The sequence below is a fragment of the Aspergillus glaucus genome (assembly GCF_001890805.1).
Source record: "Aspergillus glaucus CBS 516.65 unplaced genomic scaffold ASPGLscaffold_2, whole genome shotgun sequence".
In the NCBI taxonomy this organism is placed as follows: domain Eukaryota; kingdom Fungi; phylum Ascomycota; class Eurotiomycetes; order Eurotiales; family Aspergillaceae; genus Aspergillus; species Aspergillus glaucus.
Window position 1 is genome coordinate 1,733,025 of NW_019170454.1, and position 26,301 is coordinate 1,759,325.

General features: G+C 46.1%; 14 protein-coding genes across 14 annotated transcripts; 6 read left to right on the forward strand and 8 right to left on the reverse strand.

The window, feature by feature from the left end:
- Nucleotides 1-243: 243 nt before the first annotated feature.
- On the reverse strand, nucleotides 244-924 carry ASPGLDRAFT_117528 (iron-sulfur cluster assembly protein CIA2; the record flags this gene model as incomplete). The annotated part of the gene is made up of 2 exons (XM_022539877.1): nucleotides 244-617; nucleotides 687-924. 2 exons carry the CDS (start codon nucleotides 922-924, stop codon nucleotides 244-246), a joined length of 612 nt encoding a protein of 203 aa, XP_022405590.1.
- A 162-nt stretch (nucleotides 925-1,086) lies between these two features.
- Nucleotides 1,087-1,737, forward strand: ASPGLDRAFT_757938 (uncharacterized protein). The gene is made up of 3 exons (XM_022549822.1): nucleotides 1,087-1,288; nucleotides 1,360-1,574; nucleotides 1,627-1,737. The coding sequence occupies exons 1-3, from the start codon at nucleotides 1,249-1,251 to the stop codon at nucleotides 1,639-1,641; spliced, it is 270 nt and encodes an 89-aa protein (XP_022405591.1). The 5' UTR covers nucleotides 1,087-1,248; the 3' UTR covers nucleotides 1,642-1,737.
- Nucleotides 1,738-3,462: 1,725 nt separating this feature from the next.
- ASPGLDRAFT_117215 (uncharacterized protein) lies at nucleotides 3,463-6,516 on the forward strand (the record flags this gene model as incomplete). Its single annotated transcript, XM_022539847.1, has 7 exons — nucleotides 3,463-3,517; nucleotides 3,606-3,650; nucleotides 3,708-4,649; nucleotides 4,712-4,993; nucleotides 5,055-5,608; nucleotides 5,667-6,136; nucleotides 6,195-6,516. 7 exons carry the CDS (start codon nucleotides 3,463-3,465, stop codon nucleotides 6,514-6,516), a joined length of 2,670 nt encoding a protein of 889 aa, XP_022405592.1.
- Nucleotides 6,517-7,273: 757 nt separating this feature from the next.
- Nucleotides 7,274-7,498, reverse strand: ASPGLDRAFT_116912 (CDC26 family anaphase-promoting complex subunit; the record flags this gene model as incomplete). The annotated part of the gene is made up of 1 exon (XM_022539817.1): nucleotides 7,274-7,498. The coding sequence occupies one exon, from the start codon at nucleotides 7,496-7,498 to the stop codon at nucleotides 7,274-7,276; it is 225 nt and encodes a 74-aa protein (XP_022405593.1).
- Nucleotides 7,499-7,788: 290 nt separating this feature from the next.
- Nucleotides 7,789-8,922, forward strand: ASPGLDRAFT_63682 (uncharacterized protein; the record flags this gene model as incomplete). The annotated part of the gene is made up of 2 exons (XM_022548696.1): nucleotides 7,789-7,909; nucleotides 8,021-8,922. 2 exons carry the CDS (start codon nucleotides 7,789-7,791, stop codon nucleotides 8,920-8,922), a joined length of 1,023 nt encoding a protein of 340 aa, XP_022405594.1.
- Nucleotides 8,923-9,156: 234 nt separating this feature from the next.
- ASPGLDRAFT_32013 (ribosome-recycling factor) lies at nucleotides 9,157-10,063 on the reverse strand (the record flags this gene model as incomplete). Its single annotated transcript, XM_022544128.1, has 2 exons — nucleotides 9,157-9,504; nucleotides 9,590-10,063. 2 exons carry the CDS (start codon nucleotides 10,061-10,063, stop codon nucleotides 9,157-9,159), a joined length of 822 nt encoding a protein of 273 aa, XP_022405595.1.
- A 191-nt stretch (nucleotides 10,064-10,254) lies between these two features.
- Nucleotides 10,255-12,943, reverse strand: hscA (putative Hsp70 chaperone (HscA)). Its single transcript, XM_022541752.1, has 7 exons — nucleotides 12,786-12,943; nucleotides 12,654-12,704; nucleotides 12,472-12,598; nucleotides 12,244-12,409; nucleotides 11,485-12,192; nucleotides 10,946-11,426; nucleotides 10,255-10,893 (listed from the first exon to the last, which is right to left on the reverse strand). The coding sequence occupies exons 1-7, from the start codon at nucleotides 12,826-12,828 to the stop codon at nucleotides 10,625-10,627; spliced, it is 1,845 nt and encodes a 614-aa protein (XP_022405596.1). The 5' UTR covers nucleotides 12,829-12,943; the 3' UTR covers nucleotides 10,255-10,624.
- A 1,405-nt stretch (nucleotides 12,944-14,348) lies between these two features.
- On the forward strand, nucleotides 14,349-14,925 carry ASPGLDRAFT_63685 (cyclin-dependent protein kinase regulatory subunit CKS1; the record flags this gene model as incomplete). Its single annotated transcript, XM_022548697.1, has 4 exons — nucleotides 14,349-14,452; nucleotides 14,508-14,652; nucleotides 14,769-14,827; nucleotides 14,889-14,925. 4 exons carry the CDS (start codon nucleotides 14,349-14,351, stop codon nucleotides 14,923-14,925), a joined length of 345 nt encoding a protein of 114 aa, XP_022405597.1.
- Nucleotides 14,926-15,063: 138 nt separating this feature from the next.
- On the reverse strand, nucleotides 15,064-16,167 carry ASPGLDRAFT_762730 (DsbA family protein). The gene is made up of 6 exons (XM_022549843.1): nucleotides 16,136-16,167; nucleotides 15,979-16,072; nucleotides 15,894-15,913; nucleotides 15,439-15,837; nucleotides 15,332-15,379; nucleotides 15,064-15,279 (listed from the first exon to the last, which is right to left on the reverse strand). Exons 2-6 carry the CDS (start codon nucleotides 16,055-16,057, stop codon nucleotides 15,202-15,204), a joined length of 624 nt encoding a protein of 207 aa, XP_022405598.1. The 5' UTR covers nucleotides 16,058-16,072; nucleotides 16,136-16,167; the 3' UTR covers nucleotides 15,064-15,201.
- Nucleotides 16,168-16,225: 58 nt separating this feature from the next.
- Nucleotides 16,226-17,943, reverse strand: ASPGLDRAFT_42524 (uncharacterized protein). Its single transcript, XM_022545621.1, has 4 exons — nucleotides 17,768-17,943; nucleotides 17,381-17,700; nucleotides 17,183-17,324; nucleotides 16,226-17,130 (listed from the first exon to the last, which is right to left on the reverse strand). Exons 1-4 carry the CDS (start codon nucleotides 17,887-17,889, stop codon nucleotides 16,485-16,487), a joined length of 1,230 nt encoding a protein of 409 aa, XP_022405599.1. The 5' UTR covers nucleotides 17,890-17,943; the 3' UTR covers nucleotides 16,226-16,484.
- Nucleotides 17,944-18,082: 139 nt separating this feature from the next.
- ASPGLDRAFT_42525 (DUF3844 domain-containing protein) lies at nucleotides 18,083-19,729 on the forward strand. Its single transcript, XM_022545622.1, has 4 exons — nucleotides 18,083-18,455; nucleotides 18,524-18,699; nucleotides 18,783-18,914; nucleotides 18,969-19,729. The coding sequence occupies exons 1-4, from the start codon at nucleotides 18,155-18,157 to the stop codon at nucleotides 19,551-19,553; spliced, it is 1,194 nt and encodes a 397-aa protein (XP_022405600.1). The 5' UTR covers nucleotides 18,083-18,154; the 3' UTR covers nucleotides 19,554-19,729.
- Nucleotides 19,730-20,030: 301 nt separating this feature from the next.
- On the reverse strand, nucleotides 20,031-21,378 carry ASPGLDRAFT_117537 (E3 ubiquitin-protein ligase RNF103; the record flags this gene model as incomplete). Its single annotated transcript, XM_022539881.1, has 2 exons — nucleotides 20,031-21,177; nucleotides 21,239-21,378. The coding sequence occupies 2 exons, from the start codon at nucleotides 21,376-21,378 to the stop codon at nucleotides 20,031-20,033; spliced, it is 1,287 nt and encodes a 428-aa protein (XP_022405601.1).
- Nucleotides 21,379-21,849: 471 nt separating this feature from the next.
- On the forward strand, nucleotides 21,850-23,220 carry cyp3 (putative peptidyl-prolyl cis-trans isomerase). Its single transcript, XM_022549848.1, has 5 exons — nucleotides 21,850-22,277; nucleotides 22,412-22,557; nucleotides 22,632-22,769; nucleotides 22,817-23,141; nucleotides 23,197-23,220. The coding sequence occupies exons 1-4, from the start codon at nucleotides 22,202-22,204 to the stop codon at nucleotides 23,006-23,008; spliced, it is 552 nt and encodes a 183-aa protein (XP_022405602.1). The 5' UTR covers nucleotides 21,850-22,201; the 3' UTR covers nucleotides 23,009-23,141; nucleotides 23,197-23,220.
- Nucleotides 23,210-25,852, reverse strand: ASPGLDRAFT_22375 (alanine--tRNA ligase; the record flags this gene model as incomplete). Its single annotated transcript, XM_022543177.1, has 2 exons — nucleotides 23,210-23,383; nucleotides 23,435-25,852. The coding sequence occupies 2 exons, from the start codon at nucleotides 25,850-25,852 to the stop codon at nucleotides 23,210-23,212; spliced, it is 2,592 nt and encodes an 863-aa protein (XP_022405603.1).
- Nucleotides 25,853-26,301: the final 449 nt, after the last annotated feature.

The following is a 26,301-nucleotide window of genomic DNA, read 5'->3' on the forward strand; positions in this document are numbered from 1 at the left end:
GGGCGGCTCGGCTATCGCATATCATGACCACATTATTTTATGTATTTGTAATGTCATAGTTGGGGCCTCCTCCCGAAATCCCGAAAACAAAAAAGAACCGCATGTATGCGAGAATCGGTCACAGCGCATTATATTGAATGAGGCATCTTCTCTTTGCGGTATTTACACCAGAAGAGAATGACGTCTATCGTACCAGGTGCATGCGTAAAACAATTCGAAGGCTCGCTGAGGAAGTCCAAAGGATCATTGACATGTTTCTAACATCTTCGCGATAACACCCATCAAGGTTCCGTTTTCCAAGGCGGCGGCGACCCTTTCTTTATCGGCCAATTGCTTGTTGACTTCATCGGCCGTACTGTGAGTGCCTTCCTTGATCCGCGCATCCACACGAAACCGAGGAGGAAGCGATTGCTCCAGTCGAACGCGCACACCCAAGCCTATCACTGTCGCTAAGCTGCAATGGGTGATTGTCGGCGTGATCAGCACCGTGACTGTCCGAAGGGGCGACTCCGGCACGTTGGGAAGCGATGGCTTAATAGAGATATCAGGAAGAGAAACGACAGCTAGCGCACCCAGTGAAATAGGGTGTTCCGGATCAGAGATGGTAGATATAAGGTCTATATGTTCAACCATCAGTAGGCTTCTTCTATATATACACCAACGAAGATAAAGGATGGTGGGATTACCATAAATCTCCTGCTCATCGATGGGCTCTTCCATCAACTCATCCTCGCTGCCAGATGTCTCCGACGAATATGGACTGGAGGAGAACGGGTCATTTGGGTTTGTGGCAGAAGGAAGAGCAGAGGTAAAGATGCCTGTGCCATAGGCACCAGATTTACGAGGAGCAGTGGGACGCAGCCGGGTAGGAAGATCCGCGGCGTTCAATATGGTGGGATTGGAGTTTTGAATTTCTGATGCCATTTTGATTTTGCTTCTTGTCGGCTTGGTACTTCTAAAAAATTGATGATCTTGGATAGAGAGGGGTCATGTCTAATCTCGGATTAACTTTGTGCCATTTTACATTTAGTAATGCACCCGTTTCACATAACATGGGCAGATGTTTGTATGGACTATACTAGTTACCGAGTATATCATAATGCCCGTACTTTACTGAAATGAATCACTCGTCAGCAAAGGTGAACTACCACAGGTTCTCCGCAAACTTTGTATTAGGGGTATCAATATATCACGGGAGTAATCCAACAGCAGTAGTTTATACTGTTCCAGGGAGTTAGTAAGTATTCTATGCTTTGTGCTCACTGTCAGCTAGACATCATTAAACTATGTACGAAGTAATACCCCGTACTCCGTATGCAATATCCCGAACCGAGGCAAGCTGCTAACGATCTACAATAGTTGTCATTTACACAGAATGGACATTATTCGTACTTGTATTGATGATGAAGCTTTCTACAGTACTCCGCAGTGGTGAGATTTCTTTTGTCCATAACAGAGAAGAAATCAAAGAACAGAATAGAATATGCAGTGAGCTATTTCCAAGAACAGAATCCTATCTTCTAGGATCGACCCTGCACCAAAGGAGCTCCATGGGCTCCGGAACCAATCACCATGTCCTGATGCCTCGGCCCGGATGCTAACTATTGGGACGCTAACATTGTCCAGAAGAGACTGCCTTGATCAATATTACTACGGCGATCACCGGAGACCTTGGAGTACGTACCTGACGGATTTGGAGTACGCTCTTGCATGTACATACAACCGTACTACTTGTATTAACTCTGTAATAATACTTTATACTCACATTAGGATGAACAACTCTTAAGATCACCGAATATTACCACAACCCATTTATAGGAAGATTTTCGGTAATGATCATATCACGGTCCGAGAGTATGGTCTATCCGTTTATCACCAAATTGGATACTAAGCAGGCATATTTCTTTGCTATGTACTCCGTATCTGTACTACAAAGTACCTACACTACTAATAACTGTGTCCCGCACTTGGTCGGTCTCCGCCCGCCACTGCTCCTTTGAGACTCTCATCTCACACACTCTCTCTCTTTCCCCCCTCGTCCACCGTCCATCATTTATCATCCATTAAGTATTATATTTATATAATATAGTAATCCTCAATTTCCTTCCCTTTCTTTTCTTTTCTTTTTAACACATCCTCATCACTTATCATCTTCGACCATACACACGGTACTCCGTACACAGTACAGTCTGTATTGACATGGTACATATTGCTACCACCCTTTTATTGCTATTACCACTGCCGCCGCGCTATCAATCGCCGCTACTACGTTACGTCCCTTTTCAATCCGCCATCCGAAATCTCCAACTCCGAAGTTGCGCCATGAACTACTAGACTACTTCTTATTTAAAGCCGAATTCTTTTCTTACACGCCTTTCTCAGGCCTTGCGAATCGTCGTGTGCATTGGTGGGCTTTCCATGTTTCCCCCTCTTGCTTAAATTGGGTTCCCCGAACATCACCCGTTCCTTTGCCATCCTGCTTCCTGTTCCTCCCTCCACCCGCTTTGCTTCTCCTCTTTCCTTGCAGACGTTGAAATCGCATCCCAATTGGATCGTCGCATGCTTTGTGAACCGGAAGTCTACCAATGTCCTAATATACTGATGATGGTAGACTACAAATTCAGACCGGAACAGCTTCATTCCTCCCTCATTGCCTGTTCACTGTAAGCCACATATCGCCCTCTATCATATGTTATTTACTGCTGTTTCCTATTTGCTTTTCGGCTTTCTCCGGTTGTCCCATCCAAGGGTGTTCGCTGTCAACAGCCAGTGGAAGTTGCACATATTTCCTTTTGAATATAAAGGAATTTTGTATAAGTCCCAGAAAAGAGAGAGAGAGAGAGAGAGAGAGAGAGAGAAAAAAGAAGAAGAAAAGAGGCAGCCGAAAACCAGCTGTTACCTCCTCCATTGCCATTGCTTGCTGTCCTCTTTTCAATTTGCCCTTGTTCATCCTATAAGTTTTTGCGAATACTCATAGGGTATGACTGACGATCAATCTGAACGCTACAGTCTTTAGTCTCAGTCTATTGGCCCGACCTCTTTGTCGCTTTTCCTTATTTCGCGGACGACAATTGCATCTAACCGCGTCCCTTATCAGACTTGCGCCACTCAATCGTCATCTCCAGAGCGATATTGTATTGATATTGCTCAATCAACATACTTCTCCTTGCACTAAATCACCGGCCCGACTCTCGAAACTTGCGACTTCAAGCGATAGACGCGCCAGGCGTCCAGTGTCTGTTCTAAAGTTCGACGATCAATCTTCGCGTTCCCCGCTTGGGTGCGTTATTTCAATCATATTTCGATTCATTCGATATCAACCGGTCTACATGCAGTTTACACTAAGAGAGTAATCTTTCGCGCACCGATTGTTTACGGCTTATATCCTGTCGCAATAAACTGGGCTCTCCGTCAGCAAGCTGCGGAGACATATTTGCTTTATATCGGTTCTTTGTTTGGGAAATGCAGGGTTATTCATTCGCACCCCCATCCGGTCCCCCAAGGGAGGGTCATAAAAGTAAGCATACTTCGATGCATGACAAATTGCTGCCACGTTCGGAGACTCGAGTCGAACCGGGTACTAACGGAGAATACTCGTGTGTTAGACTATGTGTTTGTGGATGAACACAACAGACACAAACGTTTGAAGGGTATGCGATCTCTCCACGTGCTTGATTGGTAGGCTTCAATCTAACGTGTGATTCCAGTGATGCGGGCTTGTAACGGCTGTAGAAAGAGGAAGATCAAATGCGATGCAGCTACGACAAATACATGGCCTTGCTCCGCGTGCACCCGTTTGAAGCTAGTATGCGTGCCTCCCACTGTTGGGCAGGAGTCTGAATTTCCCGCTGGGCAAACTGTTGAATCCGATCCAACAGGCTCTCTAGGTGCACCTAGTACACAGCAGCCCTCTCACCATGCTTTCCCCATGCCTCAGACCTTCCGTGATGGCGGCCAAGTTCCGATTGGGAGCATTCAACCTTACAATGATGGAATGGGCGTGTTCTCCCAATTCATGCCGCCCCCTCATACCCAACCCGGTATTTATGGTGATGTCCGGTCGCCGCCCATCGCAGAGCCGCAACACCACTACCAGCAGCCGCAGATGTTCTCTGCACCCCAAACACAGCAGCAATCTTTGGGGACTCCAGACAATAGCCTGTTTCTCGAGAACGACCAGTCCACTGCGGAAAACCTCAGTGAGGTACTTGGTGAGCTGAAGATTGACGAGACTGGTATAGGTGTGATGTCCCTCTCCCCAACTAAGTGTTTTGAGAGATCGAAAACTGATGTCTTTTTTCTCAAAGCACCATATATTAGGCAGCAGAGACAAGATCGGTCCGAACCGGAAGTCCCCATTCAAGATGATGCAGAGGAAAGACTGCCGCCACTTAGCACAGGCGCAGGGTCTGCGATTCGAATCCCTCCCGAACTTATGCCACCCGATGACGAGGTGATGAGTTACTTCAAAACGTATTTCGATGACATTCATCCCTATGTCCCAGCGATTCACCGGTCTCACTTGTATTATCAATGGCAAAATGACCGAAGTTCGATATCTCCTCTCCTCCTTGAAGCGTTGTTTGCATGTGCGGGCAGACTGTCAGATGATCCAGCACAGGGAGCCCAGTGGCTTGCATTGGCGAACAGTAAGCTACCCGGTTTCGATCTCGTTTGGTTAATGCAAGTTTGTGCTAATGCACATTTATAGGGCATGAACCTAGCTTTATGGATGTACCGCGTCTGAGTACAATTCAGGCGATGCTTCTGTTACTGAAAGCTAGAGAATCGTTGCCGAAAAAGGGCTACTATTATAGATCTTGGCAAACGGTGAAAACTATAGTCTCCATGGCGAAGGATTTGGATCTCCATGAACATTATAGTATCCATGCGGAAGGGAGACCCTGTGATTTGCAACCAGTGGAATGCTTGGTACAGACAAGGGTGTGGCAGGCCTTGCTTGTTGTCGAAGTCATGATTGGAGCACCGCAGGGTATGTATTCATCCCTCTCGTCCAGTATCGCCTGTACAACTCTTAACCTGTTGCATCTTAGGCCGTTCGGACTATGGCGTAGACCCGGATACTGTGGACATGCGACCAATGTTGGATATTAAAGGCCTTGACCAGTTCGAGATTGACCGTTCTCGACAGTATGCTTACTTTGTTCGGAATGCCAACCACATCCGCATCATCACCGACATATACCACAAGATCAAAAAACAACGAGACTGGGGTGCCGACCCCAGATTTGTTGAGAAGAATCCCCTGTTCACAAATTGGCTCCACGGCATGCCCCCGGACTTACAGGTAAATTATCCCGCCGATGGAACGCCACCCTGGATACCATCGCATTTTGTTGCGAACATGCATTCGCATTGTCACTTAGGGGTTATATTACTCCATCGCCCCCAATTAATCGCGTCCAAGTCTTTTTCTACCGGGGGGAGCTGGAAAGGGCACTTTGGATTATGCTACTCCTCAGCGAAATGCCTATGTAGGCTCCAGGAAGCCATACTGGCCAGTTACGGTCTCCCAGGGCTACTATTCATGCAAAGGGGCATTAACTTTGCTATTTACTGCATTTTGACCTGCACGATGTTGCATCTGGTAGGTGTTAGCTTCTTCCGCACTTAGTATATCACTTGCTAACCCACACACACTTCAGATCGCAATAACGTCTCCTGATCCGCATTTCCACACGGATGCGAGAGATTATTTCACACGGCACATGCGTATCCTCGAGCAGTGCTCTGCTGCTTGGCCTATGCCAGAGATCCAGGCACAGATTGATTCTCTACGTCTGGCGTTCTCTGCGGATGTCAGCCGCCCATTTGAGTTGAAATCCACGTTCCCATATGGGAGTCCCTCCGAGCCATATCACCCGAGTCCTCCACCGTTTGACTCTTCACAATATACTCCACCGTTGAATCATCTCACGGGAAACGTTCAGAGCAGAGTGGGTTATAATGCCTATCCAATTTCACCTCCAATGTCCACTGGTACTGAAGACGCAAAGTCCGATTCCTCCCAACTGCAGCCCCTGGGAATGATGACGCCTCACCCAGTATCGAACCACCCCTCGATGGAAGCTCCGCTGGTGGATGAAAACAGTTGGGACCCAACGCGCATTATTAAGTACGAAAAATAGCCTAAAAACGGTCTACTTCAGAACATCTGCTAACTATATGTCTAGTCAATGGGAAATGGCATTTTCGGTTGATCCGTCTACTGTCAGTACGAATTCACCACCGATGAACCTAAGCAATCCCGTGCAGGGCATGCAGCCACCCCTGCAAACTCATTATCCTGTCCAATACGGATCACCGACCAAGGTGGCCTCGGTCACGCCACCTCAATCCATCTCCCAACCCCAGTTTACCGGAAGACACTCTATGATCACAGCCCGTGACTGGCAGCAGAGTGTTGCCAGTGTGTTTGATCCCCATGGTTTGAAGAGGCGATGGAATTATTCTGTTGACATGGGAATGGAGAATATGTCAAAACGGCAACGGTGAATATGGCAGGCTTGCCTCTATACATTCTCCGCTTCCCGTTCAATCATCCGTTGTGCGAGAAGGGACGACTGTCCCGAGAGCCCCCAGATTATGGCTCCTTTCTCGGTATGTGGGAAGGCATAAAAGTACCTGCATGTTGTCACCCTATCAAGCGTCTTTCATTGGATGCAGCGACATCATGTGATACGATCATATTCCCTCCTTTCTTTCTATTCACATGAGCCGTCATTTGGTTCTTAGTATTGCAATGCCAGCTGTTACGGTTATAAGTTTGTCAATGATGGGACTTGCGCTTTTCGCGGGTAGGTTTGTCATCAGAAAGCGGGCGTTTTTCTTTCACTTTCGTTGGGGAAGCACAGCCGGGTTTGATCTTCCGGTACTTCTTTTTTCATTACGAGCTTCTTGTGTATACCAAGGTGATTTCTATGTTTCGATTCTCCGCATTTTATTTCCAAGAACAATAACCCGTGAAGGCAATCTTCCAAGAGTCATGTACATTAGATTTCTAGTTGTAGATGGTACAATGAAATTCGAAATAAAAAGTACGAGATTGGAGACGACATCTTGGGCCTTTTCCCAATAGAATCATGCCTCTCGTGGAGGCGGGCATGGATGAGGTTGCAAGGCGCTTTCGCTCAGTCGGAAGGGCGCTCGGGAAAGTAGGATCAACAACTCGTTTCTTCTATAATTGGCTCTGTTCGTCGGTAACCAATGTTGGTGAATCGCCTGCGTCTATTTCACTTGGGAAGGAGGGCTTTCAGTTGCGCCGGATTCCTATCCGCTCTTCGCGAGACCGAACAATTCTTGCTTTGTCTCCCGGTAGTGGTTTCAACTCATCACTCGGATCAAAATGGGCATTGGAGCTGTTTTCGACATGAGCCTGACTGTTGTTTTCTTTGGCTAGTTTGCGTAATCGTGCGTCTTCAAAGGCAGCAAGGTCTTCGGATGTCACTGCTATTGCCGTAGGCTTGCGACGAAGCATTGTCGGGCTTTGGTGAACAATTGTAGAGACCAGGTGTAGTAAGGCTTAAAGCGCAACTGAGCTGTTTCCAAGGCAAGATTGTTGGAAAGAAATAAAATGGTTCAGTTGTGGCTCCAATACACTCTTTCATGTATGTTTACGGTGGATATTGAGTTCACGTGATTTTACCCGGAAATTCAACGAGCCCTTCTCAACTTTTCGGGTACGCGGGCAGCACGAATCTACGTCGTTGTCACGACGCCATTCGCTCAAGTTAGTCGTCGCTGCTACTGTAGCGGGGGAGAAAGAAAATGCTTCGAACTCAGTTGCGCCCAGCATTCCTATACAATGAACACCAGCGTTCGGTCGAGGGAATCATCACCTCGTTCCGCCAATTCTCCGTAACGCAGCAGGTAACAGACCAATTGTCAGGTACGTGTGCTTCGTTTTATAGCAGTCCTAGGATTCTTCATCCCTTTTATGTACCTCAAGGTTTCGCTAGTCTTATCATCGCTATCCGAATGCTCACATGTACGTTCGTAGGTCCTCGTTATTCGCCTGCAGCTACACCCCGCCCTGGCCCTCGCAGAAGGCCTAACATTCCGCCTGCGAAAACAGGCTCTCAGGATGCCAGCGCAAGTCGACTTCGTCCTCGTCCACCACATGTGATTGATGCAAGAGCCCTCGCCGCTTCCAAGACTGGTGGCCAAGCAAACGTTCTTCGAGGACCTAGGCTCCAATACCCTCGAGGTGGAGTACAGGCGGGCGCTCGCAAATTCAAGAAGTCGTCCCCAAAACCCCGCCGTCCTAGAGCACCCAGGAGTCAGTCGGGAGTGGGGAAAGGTGATGATGTTCGGGAAGCAGAAATTGAAGCTGTCTACCAAGAACTTACGGAAAAGTCGAGGCCGGTACCTGTCCGATACGCACCTCAGGCGCATGACTTCTCGACGATGCGAGAAACATGGCCTTCTTTACCAACTGATGTCACCGCACAGACTGCAGGAGTCCTAGAAAAGCTATCATCAATAAGCGGACGCTTCGCAGACGGATATATTCCGCCACATGAACTGGGCAAGCGACTGTATCAGGGACAAAGCGTTCGTTTCTTCAGCGAAGAGGAAAAGGCCCAGGCTATAAAAGAGGCCAAGAAACTTGCACAAGAACACGCAGACAAACTGTCACAACGAAAGGGCGATCTTGTGGAGCCCGAGGAAATCAAGTTCGACCCAATGGAGGCTGAGGACCAAAAGGTTCTGGTGCAAAGTCTCGTCCAGGGAATCTACCCCAAGCCGGAGACTCAGCAGGCTGATAAACCTGCTGTTCTTGGGGGCATCATTGCCAATCTCAGGAACAACGAAACATACCGGACCGCCGGCAAGAGCACGCAATTCCTCACCAAAGTCGAGTCGCTTCTTGCTTCGAGCCGCCCTACCAAGCGTGCATAGAATGGATAATACGTGATGTACTATATTCTTTCCTTCTTTGTTTAGTAGCCATGTCTTTCCAGAATTTCGGATCACTCTTTTTTTTTCTTTTCTTCTGGTATATCTAGTATTCAGGGAATATGAAGATTATATGACAACATCAACCGGCCTATTCACGCAATTCTAGTACGGACCGGCACTCTCATATCTCGGGCTGCAAATTGGGTTGCCGTAATGGTCATTGTCGTAAGCCGCTCATGCCTGCTTTAACGCTTTCTTGGCTGCTTCAAACAGATCCTTCACCTCCTTCTGTCCCTTCTCTGTTAATTTTCCCATATTGTCATGTGCCTTCCGGACATCATCTGGCCTGGCGATCTTCTTCTTCTGCATCTCTTGAAGACGTTTATGCACAGCACCTCTTGAGTCGCGGACGGTTCCAGATGCTTTTTCCATTGCCGTTTTTGCATTTTGTACTGTTTTATCCCTGGATTCCTTCGTCGGCGGGGGGGTTGGGATGTTAAGTTGGAGGCTGTTATGAGCATCTGGCTGAGGATTCAAGGAAAGATTGGACGAGATGACTGCCGAACTGATCGGTTTGATATGCTATGACACAAGTTAGAATCAAGGGGAGAAAAAAGTTTTGTGCACAGCGAATGTTGTATTCAAGAAACAATGGGAGCAGACTCACACCCTCTTCAGCAGCAAGAATAGTGACCATTCGTCCTCCCTTAGGAACAACCTGTGCCAGCTCTCCCAGTTTGACAGTGTCTTTACCCCCCTTGCTTAACTGAACCCGAAGACTCTCGATAGCCTCAGTGTTCAATCTCCCTCCAGCGCGGAGTTTAGAAAGATCATCTTTGAGACGAAAGACGGCGGCTGCAATGTCATCCTGCAGCTGAGAGAGGGCGAAAGGGTCGTCTGAGGCCTCAACACCGTTCGAAGACTTGGTTACTTCAGACTCAGCAGCAAGAGTGCCCTTCTTTGACTTGTCTTTCTTTTTGTACAAAGGAGGGGAACTTGAAAAGGCATGCCTTCCGCTTGGCACAGCCAGGTTATACAGTAGTAATAAAGGTTGTGGTCGACTTATAATCCGAGAGTTCGTGGATAGAAAACGACTCCGGGCGAGGCCAGAAAGGCTGGAACTTGCCAAACTGCGTTGCATTGTGAGCAACTTAGAATTAACCCGTAAACGAAAAAAGAAGAAAAGAAAAAGAAAAATGAGATAGCTAGATTCTAGGGTGGTTGACGTATTATCAGTATTCTGCATAGTAAGTTTACTAAGTCTTTATATTCAAGGCCCACATGATATTCAGAGAAAACATCAATTGGAGATACGGCGTACAGCAGAAGATTAACAACTAAACCACTTTTTATTCTTTTGTCAACACCTTACAGTCGTCTGACTGGGTCTAATATGTGAACAATTTGAAGTAAAAGGAAACAAAGAACAAATTAGAAATCAAACTCAAGATCTGACCAGATCCACCAGTATGCCAGGCTCATCAAAATCATAAACTGCCCAGGGCGGTCTCGTTCATCCAGGAAGACAGTACCCAATCATAACAAAGAGTCTCAATCCCAAAAAGGGTCATAAGCGGGACGGCGCTTTTAATCAGATTAATAACTTTCGATCAATAGTCAAGATCGGGGCTTTCACACTTGCATATGAAAGCATACAGCCAACCCCTCTGCTATTGGTACCAGGATCTAGCAATATTTACATTTACCTGGTAGCCATGGCCTTAGTCATGAGACGCTTGAGGGCAAGCTCCTTCTTCTTGAGGTCGTCGGGGGTGGAATCCTCAACTTCAAGCTGGGCCATGGCGTCACTGAGCGCGGACTCAATCTTTTCCTTGTTGCCACGCTTCAACTTCATGGACATGGACGGGTCCGAGACAAGCTCTTCGACACGAGAGATGTAAGACTCGAGCTGCTGGCGCGATTCAAATTTCTTCGTGAAAGCTTCATCGCTGGACTTGAACTTGGCGGCATCTATTGTGGAAAGTCAGATATGGAGTAATCTAAATTGAACCAGGAAACTTACCGTCGATCATCTGCTCAATCTCATTGGTCGAGAGTTTACCGACAGCGTTCGAGATAGTAATGTTTGCGGTACGTCCAGAAGACTTCTCGGTTGCGGTAACCTTCAAGATACCGTTGACATCAACCTCGAAGACAACCTCAAGTGCAGCCTCACCAGCCCTCATGGGAGGAATAGGAGCCAGCGTGAACTCGCCAAGGGAGGTGTTGTCCGAGCAGTTAGTGCGCTCACCCTGGAAAACAGGGAACTGAACAGTGGTCTGGTTGTCAACGACGGTGGTGAAAGTGCGCTTCTTGATGGTAGGAACGGTCTGGCCACGTGCAACGACGGGCGCGAAGATGTTACCTTCCATAGCAACACCAAGCGAGAGAGGGACAACATCAAGGAGCAGAAGGTCCTGGGTTTCAGCAGAAGTGGCCTTTCCAGAGAGGATACCAGCCTGCACAGCTGCACCGTAAGCAACAGCTTCGTCGGGGTTGATGCTCTGCAAATACCAGTTAGCTGGTTCAAATTCCCAGATTTCGGTCATCTGGATGTTTTACCTTCTCAAGCTTCTTGCCATCGAAGAAGTCGCTAAGGAGCTTCTGGATACGGGGAATACGAGTGGAACCACCGACGAGAACGATCTCATCAACCTGGCTCTTAGCAAGTCCAGAGTCCTTAAGGACTTGCTGGACCGGGTCCAAGGTACCAGCAAAGCTCTTGGCGTTGAGATCCTCGAAACGAGCACGAGTGATGGAAGTGTTGAAATCCTCTCCGTCGAAAAGAGAGTCGATCTCAACGGCGGTCTGGGTGGCGTTGGACAGCGTACGCTTGGCACGTTCACAAGCCGTTCTCAGGCGACGAAGAGCCCTAGCGTCACCAGACAAGTCCTTTCCGGTCTTCTTCTGGAATTCTTTCTTGAAGTGCTCAAGGAGGTTGGTGTCAAAGTCTTGACCACCAAGGTGGGTGTCACCAGCAGTAGCCTTGACAGTGAAAACACCGCCCTGGATGTTCAACAAAGACACATCGAAAGTACCACCACCCAGGTCATAAATCAGCACGTTACGCTCCTTGTCAGATTTTCCGGAACCAAGACCATAGGCAATCGCTGCAGCGGTGGGCTCGTTGATGATTCGCAGAACATTCAGGCCAGAAATGGCACCAGCGTCCTTGGTAGCCTGGCGCTGGTTGTCGTTGAAGTAAGCTGGCACGGTAATAACAGCCTTCTCCACCTTCTTTCCGAGCTTGGTCTCCGCAACTTCTTTCATCTACTCGCTGTTAGCACCGGCGATCCATATTGCGGTAACTGTAGATTTTACCTTCATAAGGACCATAGACGAGATTTCCTGGGGAGTAAAGGTCTTGTTTTCGCCGAGGTATTCGACTTCCACAACAGGGTTTCCTCCCTGGTCGACGACCTTGAAGGGCCAAGACTCAACATCTTTCTTCACAATCGGGTCTTCGTAGCGTCGGCCAATGAGACGCCTATTAAGGATTTTTAGTCGTGTATTCTTTACCCTATGCCGAATTATGGATTTATTCCTTACTTGATATCAAAGACGGTGTTCTGCGGGTTCATCGCAGCCTGGTTCTTTGCGGCCTCACCAATCAGGCGCTCCTTGTCGGTAAAGGAGACAAAAGAGGGGGTAGTGTAGCTACCCTGCTCGTTGGCAACTTAAAGAAATCAGTCTCCAGTCCATGTACCTGTCGGTAGAGCATTGAAACATACTGATTTCGACATTGGTGCCTTCATAGTTGGCAACGCAAGAGTAGGTCGTGCCTGAAATAAAGTGAAAAAAAAAAAATTGTCAGCGTTTTGCTATGTCGAAGAATTTTAGTGTGTAGATGATTGGGCATTTACCAAGGTCAATGCCGATGGCTCCTTCGTAGACTTCGTCAGACATGATGGCTGAATATAGGAGATACTATGAACAAAGCCAGGAGAGTTGATGTGTGAAGGTGGAAGGAGGAGGGAGGAGGAAAGGAAGTAATAAAAATTCGCTCCGGGCGTTAGAAGTGGGAGCGGGTTGAAATTTTTTTTTTTTTTTTAAAAAAAAAAAAAAGAGGACAGGGCCCCACTTTAGTTTTTTTTTTCCTTTCCCTTTCCCCTCGACCTTGTTTGTACGAGCGATTAGATAAGCCGCCACTCAAGATTTTCCACGCTGAGGAACCCTAATGCCTCTGGTGTGGTAAGGATAACAATGAAAAAACAATGAAAACATGTGCAAGTATTAGCTTTACTGTATATTCGATTTCTTGAGTGCCCATCAGAGCGCAAATGCATACGAGTCCCCTATCTACTGTAGGAAAGGCTACCGGCCGGAGATAGCTTAAAAACATTTGAACTTAGACATGAACGGATCCTCTAATACGACAAGCTGAGTGAGCAACACGTGTGGCAATGTCCTGCAGAAGGGATATCTTGAATTGGAAGGGGTTGGATGGCAATTTATATAGGTGGTATATATATAAGACCGTCAGTCCATATGTAGCAGGCTTGCCCCCACATACACAATAGTTCGTATTGGACCTCGAATTGCAAATACTAGCAGTAACTTTTCTGTTGTCAAACTCCATTGTGAACCTCATAGATTGAACTGTTCATAGTATCTGCTCCCTAGTTTTCAGGCATTCCATAATTCCATATAATGGCTGGGGCATAAAGTACATTATTGTGGCAGCCTTGATGTGACGGTGAGCTTTTTTTGCTCATTTGATTCAGTCATTCAAATTTTATAGTACTGGGTGCCTTTTGAAATTGGAGCTGATTATTAACTGGTCTGCATCAATAATAAAAGTTATTGGGTTTCTACACTTTGAGTATTGTTCATTTGTATCACCATATATGCTTAATTGGCTGTAGCCTATAATAATGTTTGGCAATGATATGAATATTCAAGAGGGAATATGTATGGATGGAATATAATACTCCGCATAGAGTTTCGAGCCTCAGGCATGAAGATGCAGGTGTGGGGCGCTCTACAGAGGTCAATGGATTATCTTTTGTCTGAATCTCATCCAAATGAACTACTGACTACTACTATTTCTCTGGCCTCAACTGGAGAAAAACTGCATGCTATATTTCTTTCGTCTATTAACTTGTGCTTGATCATCCATATCTTTTTGCCATAACCCCTTCGCATCTTCTCTTCTTTTCTTTTTTCTCCCCCCTCTTTTTATTTTCTTAACTAAGAGAAAGAAGGCGAAAACTACGACGACCTTAAATAAAGGATCCTTTACCAGACTGTTAGTGAAGTCAAGACTTTACACCTCTCAGCGCTGTTTTTCAAGCAGAGACTAAGTTGTTCAAGCAGGGGGGGAGTATGTTCTGTGCCCCAAAGGTGGACATATTTCCGTTCATGTGTTGATGATTCGACCAATGTAGGCAGGTATTAACATCGCATTCGCGCGCCCACACTTCCAAATGGATATCGATATGAGCAGGAGGAATAGAAAGCCTCGCCTTTTAGAAGAGGAGGAGGTGGACAGGCTTAGAGAGTACGTTGACTCTATACACTATTCGGCAAGGTACCTATCTCCTTGAGTTTTCCTTGGCAAGAACATACGCATTGAACAAAAGCAGATATTCCGACGATCAATACGAATATCGCCACGTCCAACTTCCAAAAGATATGCTCAAGAAAATTCCGGCCGATTATTTCGATAGTGCAAAAGGCACATTGAAACTGCTTTGGGAGCAAGAGTGGCGTTCACTTGGTATTACTCAGGTAAGTTCAGAAAGAGGTTTTGTCGGCGACGACGATAGGGACGACGTGTTGTTTCACTTGTCTACTGTTTTTATTGTTTCCATGTCCCTAAACCATTGGCTAATCACCACTGGCAGAGCTTGGGATGGGAACATTATGAGGTGCATGAACCGGAGCCACACATTCTTTTGTTCAAGTAAGAATCTATTGTCCAAATCTTTAACTGCATGGTTTTCACTGCTAATTAATGCTTGCAGGCGCCCTCTTAACTATCAGCCTCCAGTATCTCAATGATTATTTGCAAGTTCCAGCATAATGATATCCATTTAGCTTATTGTATTATTGAAAGGGGAGGGAGACATATGGGAGGAAAAGAAAGGGAATCAGAAATGATAGAAATTAATGACCATATGATCTATAGCAAAGCTCTCAAAACAGCCGACTACATTCAAATACAGAATTTCGGAGCATTGAACGAGATGGGGAAAATAGTGGGAATGAAAGAAAGACATATAGAATTGACATTGGAATACATTTGTTTCATCTTTGTTTCCTCTTCCAAAGAGGCAATCAGATCACATTCTTGGTCAGCCATTGTTCCCATTGGGTAGCGTCAAAACTGCTGCTAATCCCCGGCTCCTCGAGTCCCTGGAAATATCAGTACGCTGAACATTCATGCTTGTTAAACCGGGCACCATACATTGAAGTATACTGTAGGGGTCACATGTACGCCTACAACACGATTTAACTATATTGTGTTAGATAATGTGCGTTTTTTTGGAGTAACATGTGCTCTCTGATACTTACCCTGACCATCAACTTAATGTCATTGGTCACCTCGTTTCCGACGTTCAATTGTCCACTCTCGGCTTCCTCTTTGATAGTCAACAACTCGAGAACCTTGCGCTCATTCACGCCAACACCGCCGGCAATTTTTGCCAACCGCTCATAGGTCTTGTTACGTGTTTCATTAACAACATTCACATCAAAAAACTCTTCTTGGTACTTGAACAAGTCGGCACTGAATTGCCAGAACTTCTCCGGGGCTATCCTTAGAACAGCAGCCGCGGCTTCATGTACCAAGGTTGACGATGGATGCCAGGGCTGTATTTGTTGACGAAACATGACCTGAAGCTTCGACGCATACTTTTGAGTAATTATAGGTCTGGCTGAAGCGTAGAATGTGTTGAACAGTTTTGCCGAGAACTGGCAATGAGAGATGAATCAGTACAGAATCGAATTGCTACCATGATGGAACCCACCGGACACACGTAATCGAGATCTATATTTTGTAGAAAATCAGTTTTGCTTTCTATCGAGAGGCTTGCTTATCCTTGGACTACATACATAATTCGAGTGTGTGCTGTTGTTGCTGGGCAGCAGCAGTCGACAACTTCTGGCCAACGAATTTGGGAGGCATATGCATTTTGCGCTCGTAAAGCTAGAATGAGAGCAGTGAGAAATAAAGAAGAGAATGTTTCTGTTTTTCTTCTTTTTTCTTTACTTTTTTCGCTAGGTATGAGTACGGAGTACTCGTAGAGTACGGTGGATGGTTGTAGCAATAGACCTCTTGTCTATTTTATATATTACCCCCCCCCAGTATGACATCATATAATTTGAATTAACTATTAACTACATATTTGTTTTTAGTCAGGTCCGTGATGCACACACTACTGTTTATGTACATAGTAATTTTATGTATTATGTAGGCACAGAGTATGTACAAGTAGAGCAAGCACTACATATATGTCCGTCGTTAATTGGGTGGCGAATACCTCGTCATACCTCAGTGTGTTAAAAAGAATCTTGCATGATGGCAGCATGCTAAAGTACCGCGAGCCAACGGTTTCTGATCATGGACCACCAAGTGGCTTTTGCTTGAAAACATTCATATCCTTTAATTGAATTTTCACGGCAGTCCAACTTGACGCGGCTGGATCGTATTCACCTTTCACTTCAACCCTGCAAAATCCCCTTGGGCCTTTTAGTCCCACGGGTCCAGTAATATAAAATGTGCCACGGCGCGGTGTATGGGACGCTCGAGCCCAACTCTCAGTCAATCGCCATTTGAAAGCTAGCAATGCAAGATAGAAATCGGACCCAGGTCCAAATTTAGGCAGTGGCAATCGCTGCACAGAAGAGATAATCGATGATGGATGAAGATTACCATGTTCATTGTCACGCGGTAATTTCTCTTGATGACCGTCAGGAAGTGGCAGTTGAGATTCGGATTGAGTGATGTGATTTAACCCATTCAAATCACCTGCATCTCGTGAGAATGCATGCTTGGAGTACGGAAAATCCGATGTGCTTGCGGTGTGTTCTCGATCCGAGTTCCTATACTGCAACCGAAGGAGCTGCCTTCTAAAGAAAACCAAATAAGCATCTTTGATTGCGAGGGCCACAGAAATAGGTCGCATGAATCTCTGGAGCTTGTCGCCATCCTCGCTAGGCATCCGTTTCGTCACCAGGTATACACCGGTATCGCTAATCTCCAGACTGGTCCATGTCAGAAATGGGGTCTACCACAGGTATATTTATAAATGCATACCATAGTCGATCATATTCAGGCGGTGCACGTGATGGAAAATGGTGCAGTAACCAGAACCCTGTTATGTTGAGGGGTTGTCCTAGTACGTGTGAAAGCAGGCTTGATCGAGAGGCATCATTCAAAACGATCGTTGCCAGTTCATCTTCAATACATAAGCACAGATGCACGAGATGTCTTGAAGAATTACAAGTAACTTACCTTTCAATGACCGTATTTTTTTATGGTCTCTGGCAAGTTTGACGAACTCCTGCCATTCTGGGTCTGATGCGGCATAGAATTTGCCCTCATGTCTGCGTGGCCAACTCAACGGGATATGTATAGGATCCTCATCAAAGTCCTCCATATCACCTGTGGTATCTATATCGCCCTCATTTTTGTTTGTGCGTGCGTATTTCTCGCTCATACTAGGTCGCCGAGACACATCGTCATCTTCGGGTGCAGCATCAAATTGCAGTAGAACAAATGAGCTCCATAGATGAAAAGCAGTCCCATAGAGTAAAAAGGCAGTGAAAAGTTTCCTGCAAAGACAAGCCCAGTCAGGACGAAAATACAACATCAAAGCAAGAAGCAGTGTTTGATGCCCACCTGATCCATGGTTTCTGGAATTTTACATAGCGAACATTGGGATGCCTTGAATTCCGAGCTAACGGCGGGCTGATGCGGAAAGATAACTGAGAATTCCGGAGAAATTGGCTAATTCGAATCATTGGTAAACTGCAACAGATATGCTATTGAAAAGATGTCACTCATATTTCGACTCGGGAATCGCTGATTTGGAATTTGACGAGATCGTTCTCCCTGTAGTACCCCAAAGGCTCTGACCGCTTACACGTGATTTTCTATGACACCGCTTTCAAGTGTATCTGGGGTACTGCCTCTCTAGATTATCAATCCCCATCAAACAAACGACCACTTTTGCATAGTGCCTTATAAGGTAGTCTTAAATTCTCCACCTACAACCTATTTGACAGCATGCTGTGGATTCGCAGTATTCTGCCGCAATGGCTGATAGTCGCATCTGGGGCTAATGCCTTCGATACGTCCGTATTCAATCCAAAACTCCCTGTCTTGGAGGACCCTGATATGGCCGTGCAACGCCTTGTGGAACTTCGGATAGCACCTCCTGATATGTCGACGCTTGGGAGGATCGACCAAGAGACCGTGAAATTCTTAAATCACTTTGGAGGCACACCATTGCCATTATTTGGGGTCTCTCCTACACCAGAAAACGGGAAAACTACCATTATTCTGGAGGGAATAGCACCTGAAGTTGGTAAGATTCATTGCCAACTGTTCAGTAATTAAATGGTTAAAAATTTATCACTAACTTCTAATATGCAGGGTCGTCAGTCCAAGCAGAGTACGCTGACATCAATGTGGCCCCACATTCTTCCTCGATCGAAACCTCCCTGAAGTCGCTTTTTAAGATGAAAGTCGGCGATTCTGCTGAGTCCAAAGAAAGATATTGCAGTTTCTATGCCAGCAATGAGGAAACCGAGTTGTACGAGACTTTGAAGGTAATCATATGCTTCTTGTTTTGTGCCAGTGAACCCACGAAAAGGTACATCAAATATTCAGTCGCTTATAGATTGATTCACAGTGTCTCTCGGATGCTCAGGTTCTGCAAGATATCCTTGGAGCTCTCGAGAAGGGGTTGCTCAAGCATGCTGATATGCTTGAATCTTGGGTTGACATCACTCGATCAGAGACACTTATGAGGCTCGTGCTCAAGGTATGCCTTACTCCATACCATCACAAGTGAAACGATATCTAATCATAATTGCAGCCTGTGAATACGCCTTCCGATTCTGTTAACGTAACAGAGTCCCTTAAATCGCTATTTCGACATCTATCCGCTGTGTCCTCAGAGGTCACGACGTTGCTTTTATCCAGGCCCACGAAGCCCACTGGGTTGAATAAAAACCTACAAACTCGAAGCCTTGTCACTAAAGGGAGCTCCGCCAAGCTGGTCAACTTGAGATTTGAGCAGCAGGACCCAATCCCTGTGGTTCTATCACCCATTTGCCATGCTTCAGAATCCTCTTGTTCCGAGTCAACGAATAACTGCTCAGGGCATGGATACTGTTACAAAAAATCTGGCTCAGGCGAAACAACTGTTAACGATTGTTACGCATGCAAGTGTCAGGAAACTACCATTAGGAAACAGGATGGCACTATACAAAAAGCACAATGGGGAGGATCGGCATGCCAGAAGAGAGACATCAGTTCTCCTTTCTTCTTGATTGCAGGTGTTACAGTTATAGGGGTTCTGACTATAAGTACAGCGATTGGTTTGCTATTTCAAGTCGGACAGGCCGAACTGCCTAGTGTCATAAGTGCTGGTGTTAGCGGCACAAGGACTCAGAAATAACGAGGAAACCAAATCCAATTCATTATCCTATTTCCCTTTTCTCCTTTCTATCTCCTTGATTGTTTCTCGCGCGTCGATTGTCTAGACAATGGTGTCGTTGCATTGCTGGCTTAGTATAGAATAACACTACTGTATTTGAGTCGATGTCTCCGAGCCAATAATTTCACGAGTGGGCAATATTTATCTTGAATATGGAGGTCGAATCAACAAACGAATCCATGCTTTTGTAGCAAGTCCCAATGAACCATTATATAGTACCATGTTTCCCACGAACACCACACAAAACTCAAATAAACTCCGAAACCTACTCCAAAAGAACCATTTCACCCGGAGTATAATAATGTACATAACAATGGGCGTGTCTTGCACGCCGGTGAAACGCGATCAAAAAATATGTCAGTCAGCATACCGGATGCTGATGATTGAGAGTATATACAAGAGAATGTCATAGTCTGTGGTAAAAAAGCGGCGCGCACCTCAAGTGGTAGGTCCAGCTTCGAGCTGGCGGAGTGTTCGATTTTGAGTTGCAGTTGGATATTCATACTCCCTATAGTTATTGTGCCGACCAGACACACGTAGCGAGGCAAACGAAAAGCCTCGTAGACGGGAGGGGAGTAGTCTCGACCACCGATTCCGACTTCTATGGGATTCGTCTGATCTATCTGGCAAATTACTGGTAGATGCAGATTGGCCTGTTGGCATGCGCCATGGATTTTGCTCCGCTGGTGGTGTCAAGTTAGATCTGTTTTCAGGCAGTGCTGTCTGCAGTAGCTGTCCCGGTGAAGCCACAACCGACCGAAATGGATTCACTCGCCCCCCAACGAGAACAGCATGGGGCTGGCTCAGCGTCCGAGCTGTAGGACGACGCCTTGGGCGCTCCATATTTGATGTCTCCACAGCGTCAGGGCGAGGTTTCGGTGTATAATAGTCCGCTTTGCAAAGAGGACAGCATGCCCTCCGACTTGTCAACCAAGGATCAACGCAAGAAGCATGAAATGCATGGCCACATGTAAGACCACGTATGTCATCATCATCCTCAATCGCATCAAGGCAAATTGCACACGAATCACCGGGGTTTGGCAAAAGCCCAGCGGGGAGTGCGGTGCGGATATGTCCATCGCCATTTTCATCGTCTTCTAAAGCGTGAACCTGTTGTACGGGTTTATCGAGCGACTGCCTTGCTTCCCGAGCGTCAGCAGAGAGTCCTAAATCCCCGGAAGTCTTCTCTTCCGATTGTGTAACCAGGATTTCGGCATGCTGAACAGAAGTTGGCGAATACGATGTAGGTGCGTTTATATGCTGCTGGTTATCTATTGGAGACGTGCCAGACGAGACCCCAACAAAGTCATTATTATCTCCTTTTAAACTCTGCGGCCTGCTATTCGGTGCCTGTATCCCGCCATTTGCTGGAAGGCCGTCAATTTCACGTGACGCTCTCCACGCCTTATATTTGATAAGTGGAAATCGCTCATTAACTTCATCCATGGTCATCAATTTCTTCTCCCTCCTTCTTCTGTGTGTTCGGGGCATAGTCACCAAGTCTATAGGCTCGCCCGTCTCTTCGTTGCGTAATTGGCGGTTTCGCTGATTATATCGAAAGCAGTATTTGACTCCAACAATAATCCTTTGAACCCGGTTAGAAGTCTATAACAAGTAGTAGTAGCACGAAAAGCAATTTGACGTACCATAAGTTGGTAAATACGACACCAAATCCAAGGGCGACAAAAAATAGTAGAGGTGAACTCGAAGGGCTTGTATTATGATTGTCCTCGCTATTACCGCCATTTGTAGCGACACTCGTAGCAGCAGTTGTCGTTGCGGACATTTTGTTTAATATGAGGGTAATGGATGTCAGATGAACAGTGTTTCCTGGACCAATATCCTCCAGAGCAAACGCGTATGTCGTAAATACGGTGATCCCGCAGAAAGCGCCGCGATTGTGGATGCAGTGTGATCCTTATTCTGTGGTTCGATCCCTGAGGTCCAAAAGGAGCCCGACACCAAAGTATGCTTTGCGAAGTCGGACTGTCGGAGTTTGGTTCATTAAAAAGACTGTGAGACTTCAGGTACCCTTGAATAGGAGTACCCAGTATATCATCTCTGTCTTCTACCAAACACTGGGAAACATGGCCTCCCTTTAGACTTGGAAAGATATTGTGTTGTTGAGGAGAAACTTATTACGAAAATGTGATACCTGAGGTACCGAAGTCACGGGTCGATCCATCACATCTCACGTAACTTACAGTACGAGAGCATTACATTCTAATGGTTGTCTGACAGAAATTCAACAGCAATTGACAAGTACTTTACAGGGGTACTTCCCATTGACAATAGGTATATCCACTTTTACATATGATGTTAAGAATCTCATTACACCGACACATCAGAGGATCAACTATAGTGAGTATCTCTAGGGTGACTAAAGTCCGTACATGGTTAAACAAAGGGTAGGAGAAGTTTCTTGAAAGCCAGTACAAATTGATATTATTGACTGGGCTTATTTCTCAGAATGTGGATGTTGGCACGGTACTTGTAGTAGTGTTCAAATAGGTATTATTCTGTACAGTATTGTTAGTTAGTACACCCCTGGGGTAAAGTTTCTCTTGCAACTTCAACCAATACATCTACATCCTAGATAACAATCCAAAATGAACAACAACACAACTCTTTCAAATATGCATGAACACCTGAACCCCATTGTTTTCTTTGACATGTCACTTGGAGGTGAGTCTCGGTTCTTTAAGCTTTCGATGTTAAGAAAACAGCATTTGGAAGACTATACCAATTTAATGCCATCCATATGCATTGGGCGCATCATAATTAATCGAGACATGGGCTGAAGGACACCGGTATTGCAGGAGAGCCTCTAGGGCGTGTTAAAATGGAACTGTTTGCAGATGTAACACCACGAACAGCGGAAAACTTTCGTCAATTCTGCACAGGTGAAAGCAAAGATATTCAAGGCCGATCGCAGGGCTATAAGAATAGCAAATTTCATCGAGTAGTACGTGACGAGATACATCCTCAAACTCAAATGCCCCGTTACGATATGGACTAATCACTCAATTTGATGGGAAGATCAAGGATTTTATGATACAAGGGGGGGACTTTGTCAACGGTGATGGTACAGGATCTCGTTCTATCTATGGCACCTCAAAATTCCCAGACGAGAATTTCGCCTTGAGGCACGACCGTGGTGGTCTGTTGAGCATGGCTGTAAGTTTAGCAGTTCCTTCCTCTGGCAAACACTGACCGGTTTCTAGAATTCTGGTCCAAATACAAATGGCTGTCAATTTTTTATAACAACAACGCCGGCTCCTTTCTTGGACAACAAGCACGTGGTCTTTGGTCAAGTCGTTGACGGAATGGATATTGTGCGGATGGTTGAGAATACCCGCACAACTAGAGACAAACCTAATCAGGATGTGGCCGTGGTGCAGTGTGGAGAAATGTAATAATCGAGTTGATGTTTCTATACTACAAAAATGCAGTACATGCTTGAGAAATCTCCATAGTTGTGGTGACCGTGAGTCTCTTCGAAAAGACACGGACACCAGCCAAATCAACAAGACGAGATAGGAAAGAAAAGAGAAAAAGAAAGAGAAGGGGGAAGAAAGAAAGAAAGAAAGAAAGGCGCACTACCTACAGAGTAGTGCCTATAACTGAAATTTGCTCAAATAAGCAGACGCCAGCGCAACGGCCTCATCGACTTTGTCAGGGTTAACACCATTTCCAATCGAGGTGGATCCCTTTCCACCAGCTTTTCCTCCCACGACATTCGAAACAACAGCTGACCAGTCATTTGCAGAAGCACCTTTATCACTCATCTCCTATATTTCGTATTAGAAAAATGTCATAAACTAGGAATAACCAAAGCCTACCTTGGATACATGGCAGCCGTGAGCAACACGTCCTTGTTGGGGATCTGCTGCCAAAAGATAGATCGTCTTGCCCTGTAGTTTCGACTTGACGTAGTTGAGTGATTCGCTAACAGCCTTTCCATTCGCTGATATTGGCAGGTTGGCAACAAGCCAAGATTTGTCTTGGTTTTCAGGCTCTTGAAAGTAGGTGATTATCGTCTCAAGTGCCTTCTTGGCCTCAAGTTTTTGTTGCGCCTTCTGTCCATCAACAACCTGCTTGTTCAACTTCGCAAAGCGTTCCCGGAGTCTCGATTTCTGGACAGCGGATATTGAGAGCTGATTAAGCTCTACCTGGATCTGTTTTGCCTCTTGCTCCTTCATGGGACCCAAAGGCATCGCCTCCAAACGATCAAGGCGTCCCTCAAAGCTCTTTGCCACCCTTTGTACTTCATGAGCATCCTCCCCAGTAACGGCGATGATTCTGCGAATGCCTTTGGCGATGCCGCTCTCTTCCAAAACAACCAGGTCCTTGATATCGCCTGTTTTCTGAGCGTGGGTACCACCGCAAAATTCGATGCTAACCTCCTCCCAACGTGGGTCCTTAATATTATCGAGTAGTTCTTCCACCTCTACTCCGACGGAAACCACGCGGACAGGGTCAGGGTATGTCTCCCCAAAGACTGCTCGGACACCCGATATTTGCCGTGCAGTTGCAAGAGGAACCTCTTTCGCATATACAGCACAATTCTGTCGAATATATTCAGTGGATCTTTCCTCGATCTTTTCCAACTCCTTATCTGATATAGCTGATTTATGCGAGAAATCAAACCTCATTTTTTCAGCGGCAACCAAAGAGCCTTTCTGTTCAACACCATCACCAAGGACTGCTCTTAAAGCAAAGTTAAGGATATGTGTCCCTGTATGGTTGTTCCTGATCGGCCATCGTCTTAATTCGTCGTATTCGCAAATGACCTCGTTGCCAACGGCGAACGAACCATATTTGATGAAACCCGTGTGGAGAACGTAGCCAGCGTACAGCTGAACATCGCCAACTTCGAGCTCTGCTTTTCCATCAATTATTATTTTGCCTGTGTCATTTTCCTGGCCACCCTGCTCGGCATAGAAGTTGGTGCGATCAAGAATAACCCCGAGTTGTTCTCCGTCAGGTATGTCTTCGGTCGACGAATGAAACAGTTTACCATGATAAATCGCCTTGACCTGGGCAATAATATTGCCTTTTTCAAACTTGGCGGAATCATCTGTCTTCTGGACGTCGGGCATTTTCTCCAACTTTCCCAGATCATGGACATCAAGCTTAACGGCATCTGACGCAGATTTCTTTTGACCCTTGCTTGCTTCCCTGGCCTTCAGGCGCGCTTCCTCGAATTCTAGGTCGTCTATCTGTAGCCCTCTTTCTTCGGCCATCAGCCGAGTCAAATCGACAGGGAATCCAAACGTGTCGTACAATCTCCAAACATCGGCGCCATGAAGTTTGTCAACGCCTTTCACTTTAGCTTGCTGGGCATAATGTTCGAACTGTCGCTCGCCACGGTCAAGCGTCTTCGCAAAGGAAATTTCTTCTTCATCCAGTATCTCCATGACATCATTTTGTTTCTTTCTCAGTTCAGGAAACATCTCGCCCAGCTGGTTGACTGCAGTGGGTACAATTCGGGAAAAGAAATTTCCAATTTCAACACTGAAGTATTTCCGGGCATAGCGAGCACCTCTGCGCAGTATACGACGTACGACGTATCCACGACCTTCGTTGTTTGGTGTCACACCGTCTGCAATCGCAAATGATAGGGTTCGGACATGGTCTGCTACTACTCGATAGGCCGTATCAATACCATCAGGATCATCTGTGCCAAACAATCCTCGATACTCCCGAGCTCCGGTTATGTCACGAATAGCCTGGAACAGGGGAGAGAAAACATCGGTGTCGTAGTTTGACGATTTATCCTGAAGTACTGACACGAGTCTTTCGAATCCCATTCCTGTGTCGACATGCTTGTTCGGAAGGGGCCTCAAAGACCGATCAGGCTCACGGTTGTACTGGATGAAAACATTATTCCAGATTTCAAGCACGTCCGGGTCATCTTGATTGACAAGATAGGCGGCATTTCGTCCGCCCACCCGATCGTAATGGATCTCACTGCATGGTCCACAAGGGCCTTGGTCACCCATTTCCCAGAAGTTGTCCTTCATGTTTCCAGGCAGGATATGGTCATCGCGGACTCCGACAGAGCGCCACAATTCCTTCGATTCCAGGTCTGGGTCTAGCCCGCCAGCTTCGTTACCCTCGAAGTAGGTCACGTACAAGCGGTCAGGATCCAAGCCATATACCTTTATCAGGAGTTCCCAAGTATAGCAAATTGCTTCCTTTTTGAAATAATCACCGAAGCTCCAGTTGCCCAGCATTTCGAAGAAAGTCTGTTTCATGTGTGCAATTAGCTCATCAATATCGTTTTAAAGCAAACCTAATTCTGAACTAACATGATGATAACTATCCTTTCCAACATCGTCCAGGTCCTAGTACGGTTAGTGTTGGTAGCAAGAGCTCTATGCTTCAAAGTCTTACATTGTGCTTTCCACCTGCACGGATACACTAAAGTTTTGGTCAGCTCTACATTCGAGACTGCTGTAGGATGTAATCGTACCTTCTGAGAGTTCACTGCACTTTTCAAATTTGCAAAGTCCGAATGGGGGTCCACAGTACCTAGGAAAATGGACTTGAATTGGTTCATCCCCGCATTGGTGAAAAGTAGAGTAGGATCAGAGAGAGGAGCAACTGGAGAAGACGGGACTACAGTTGAGCCATGTTAGCAGCCGGTTATCTTTCTCTCTCTCTCTCTCTCTCTTTTTTTTTTTTTTTTTTTTTTTTTTTTTTT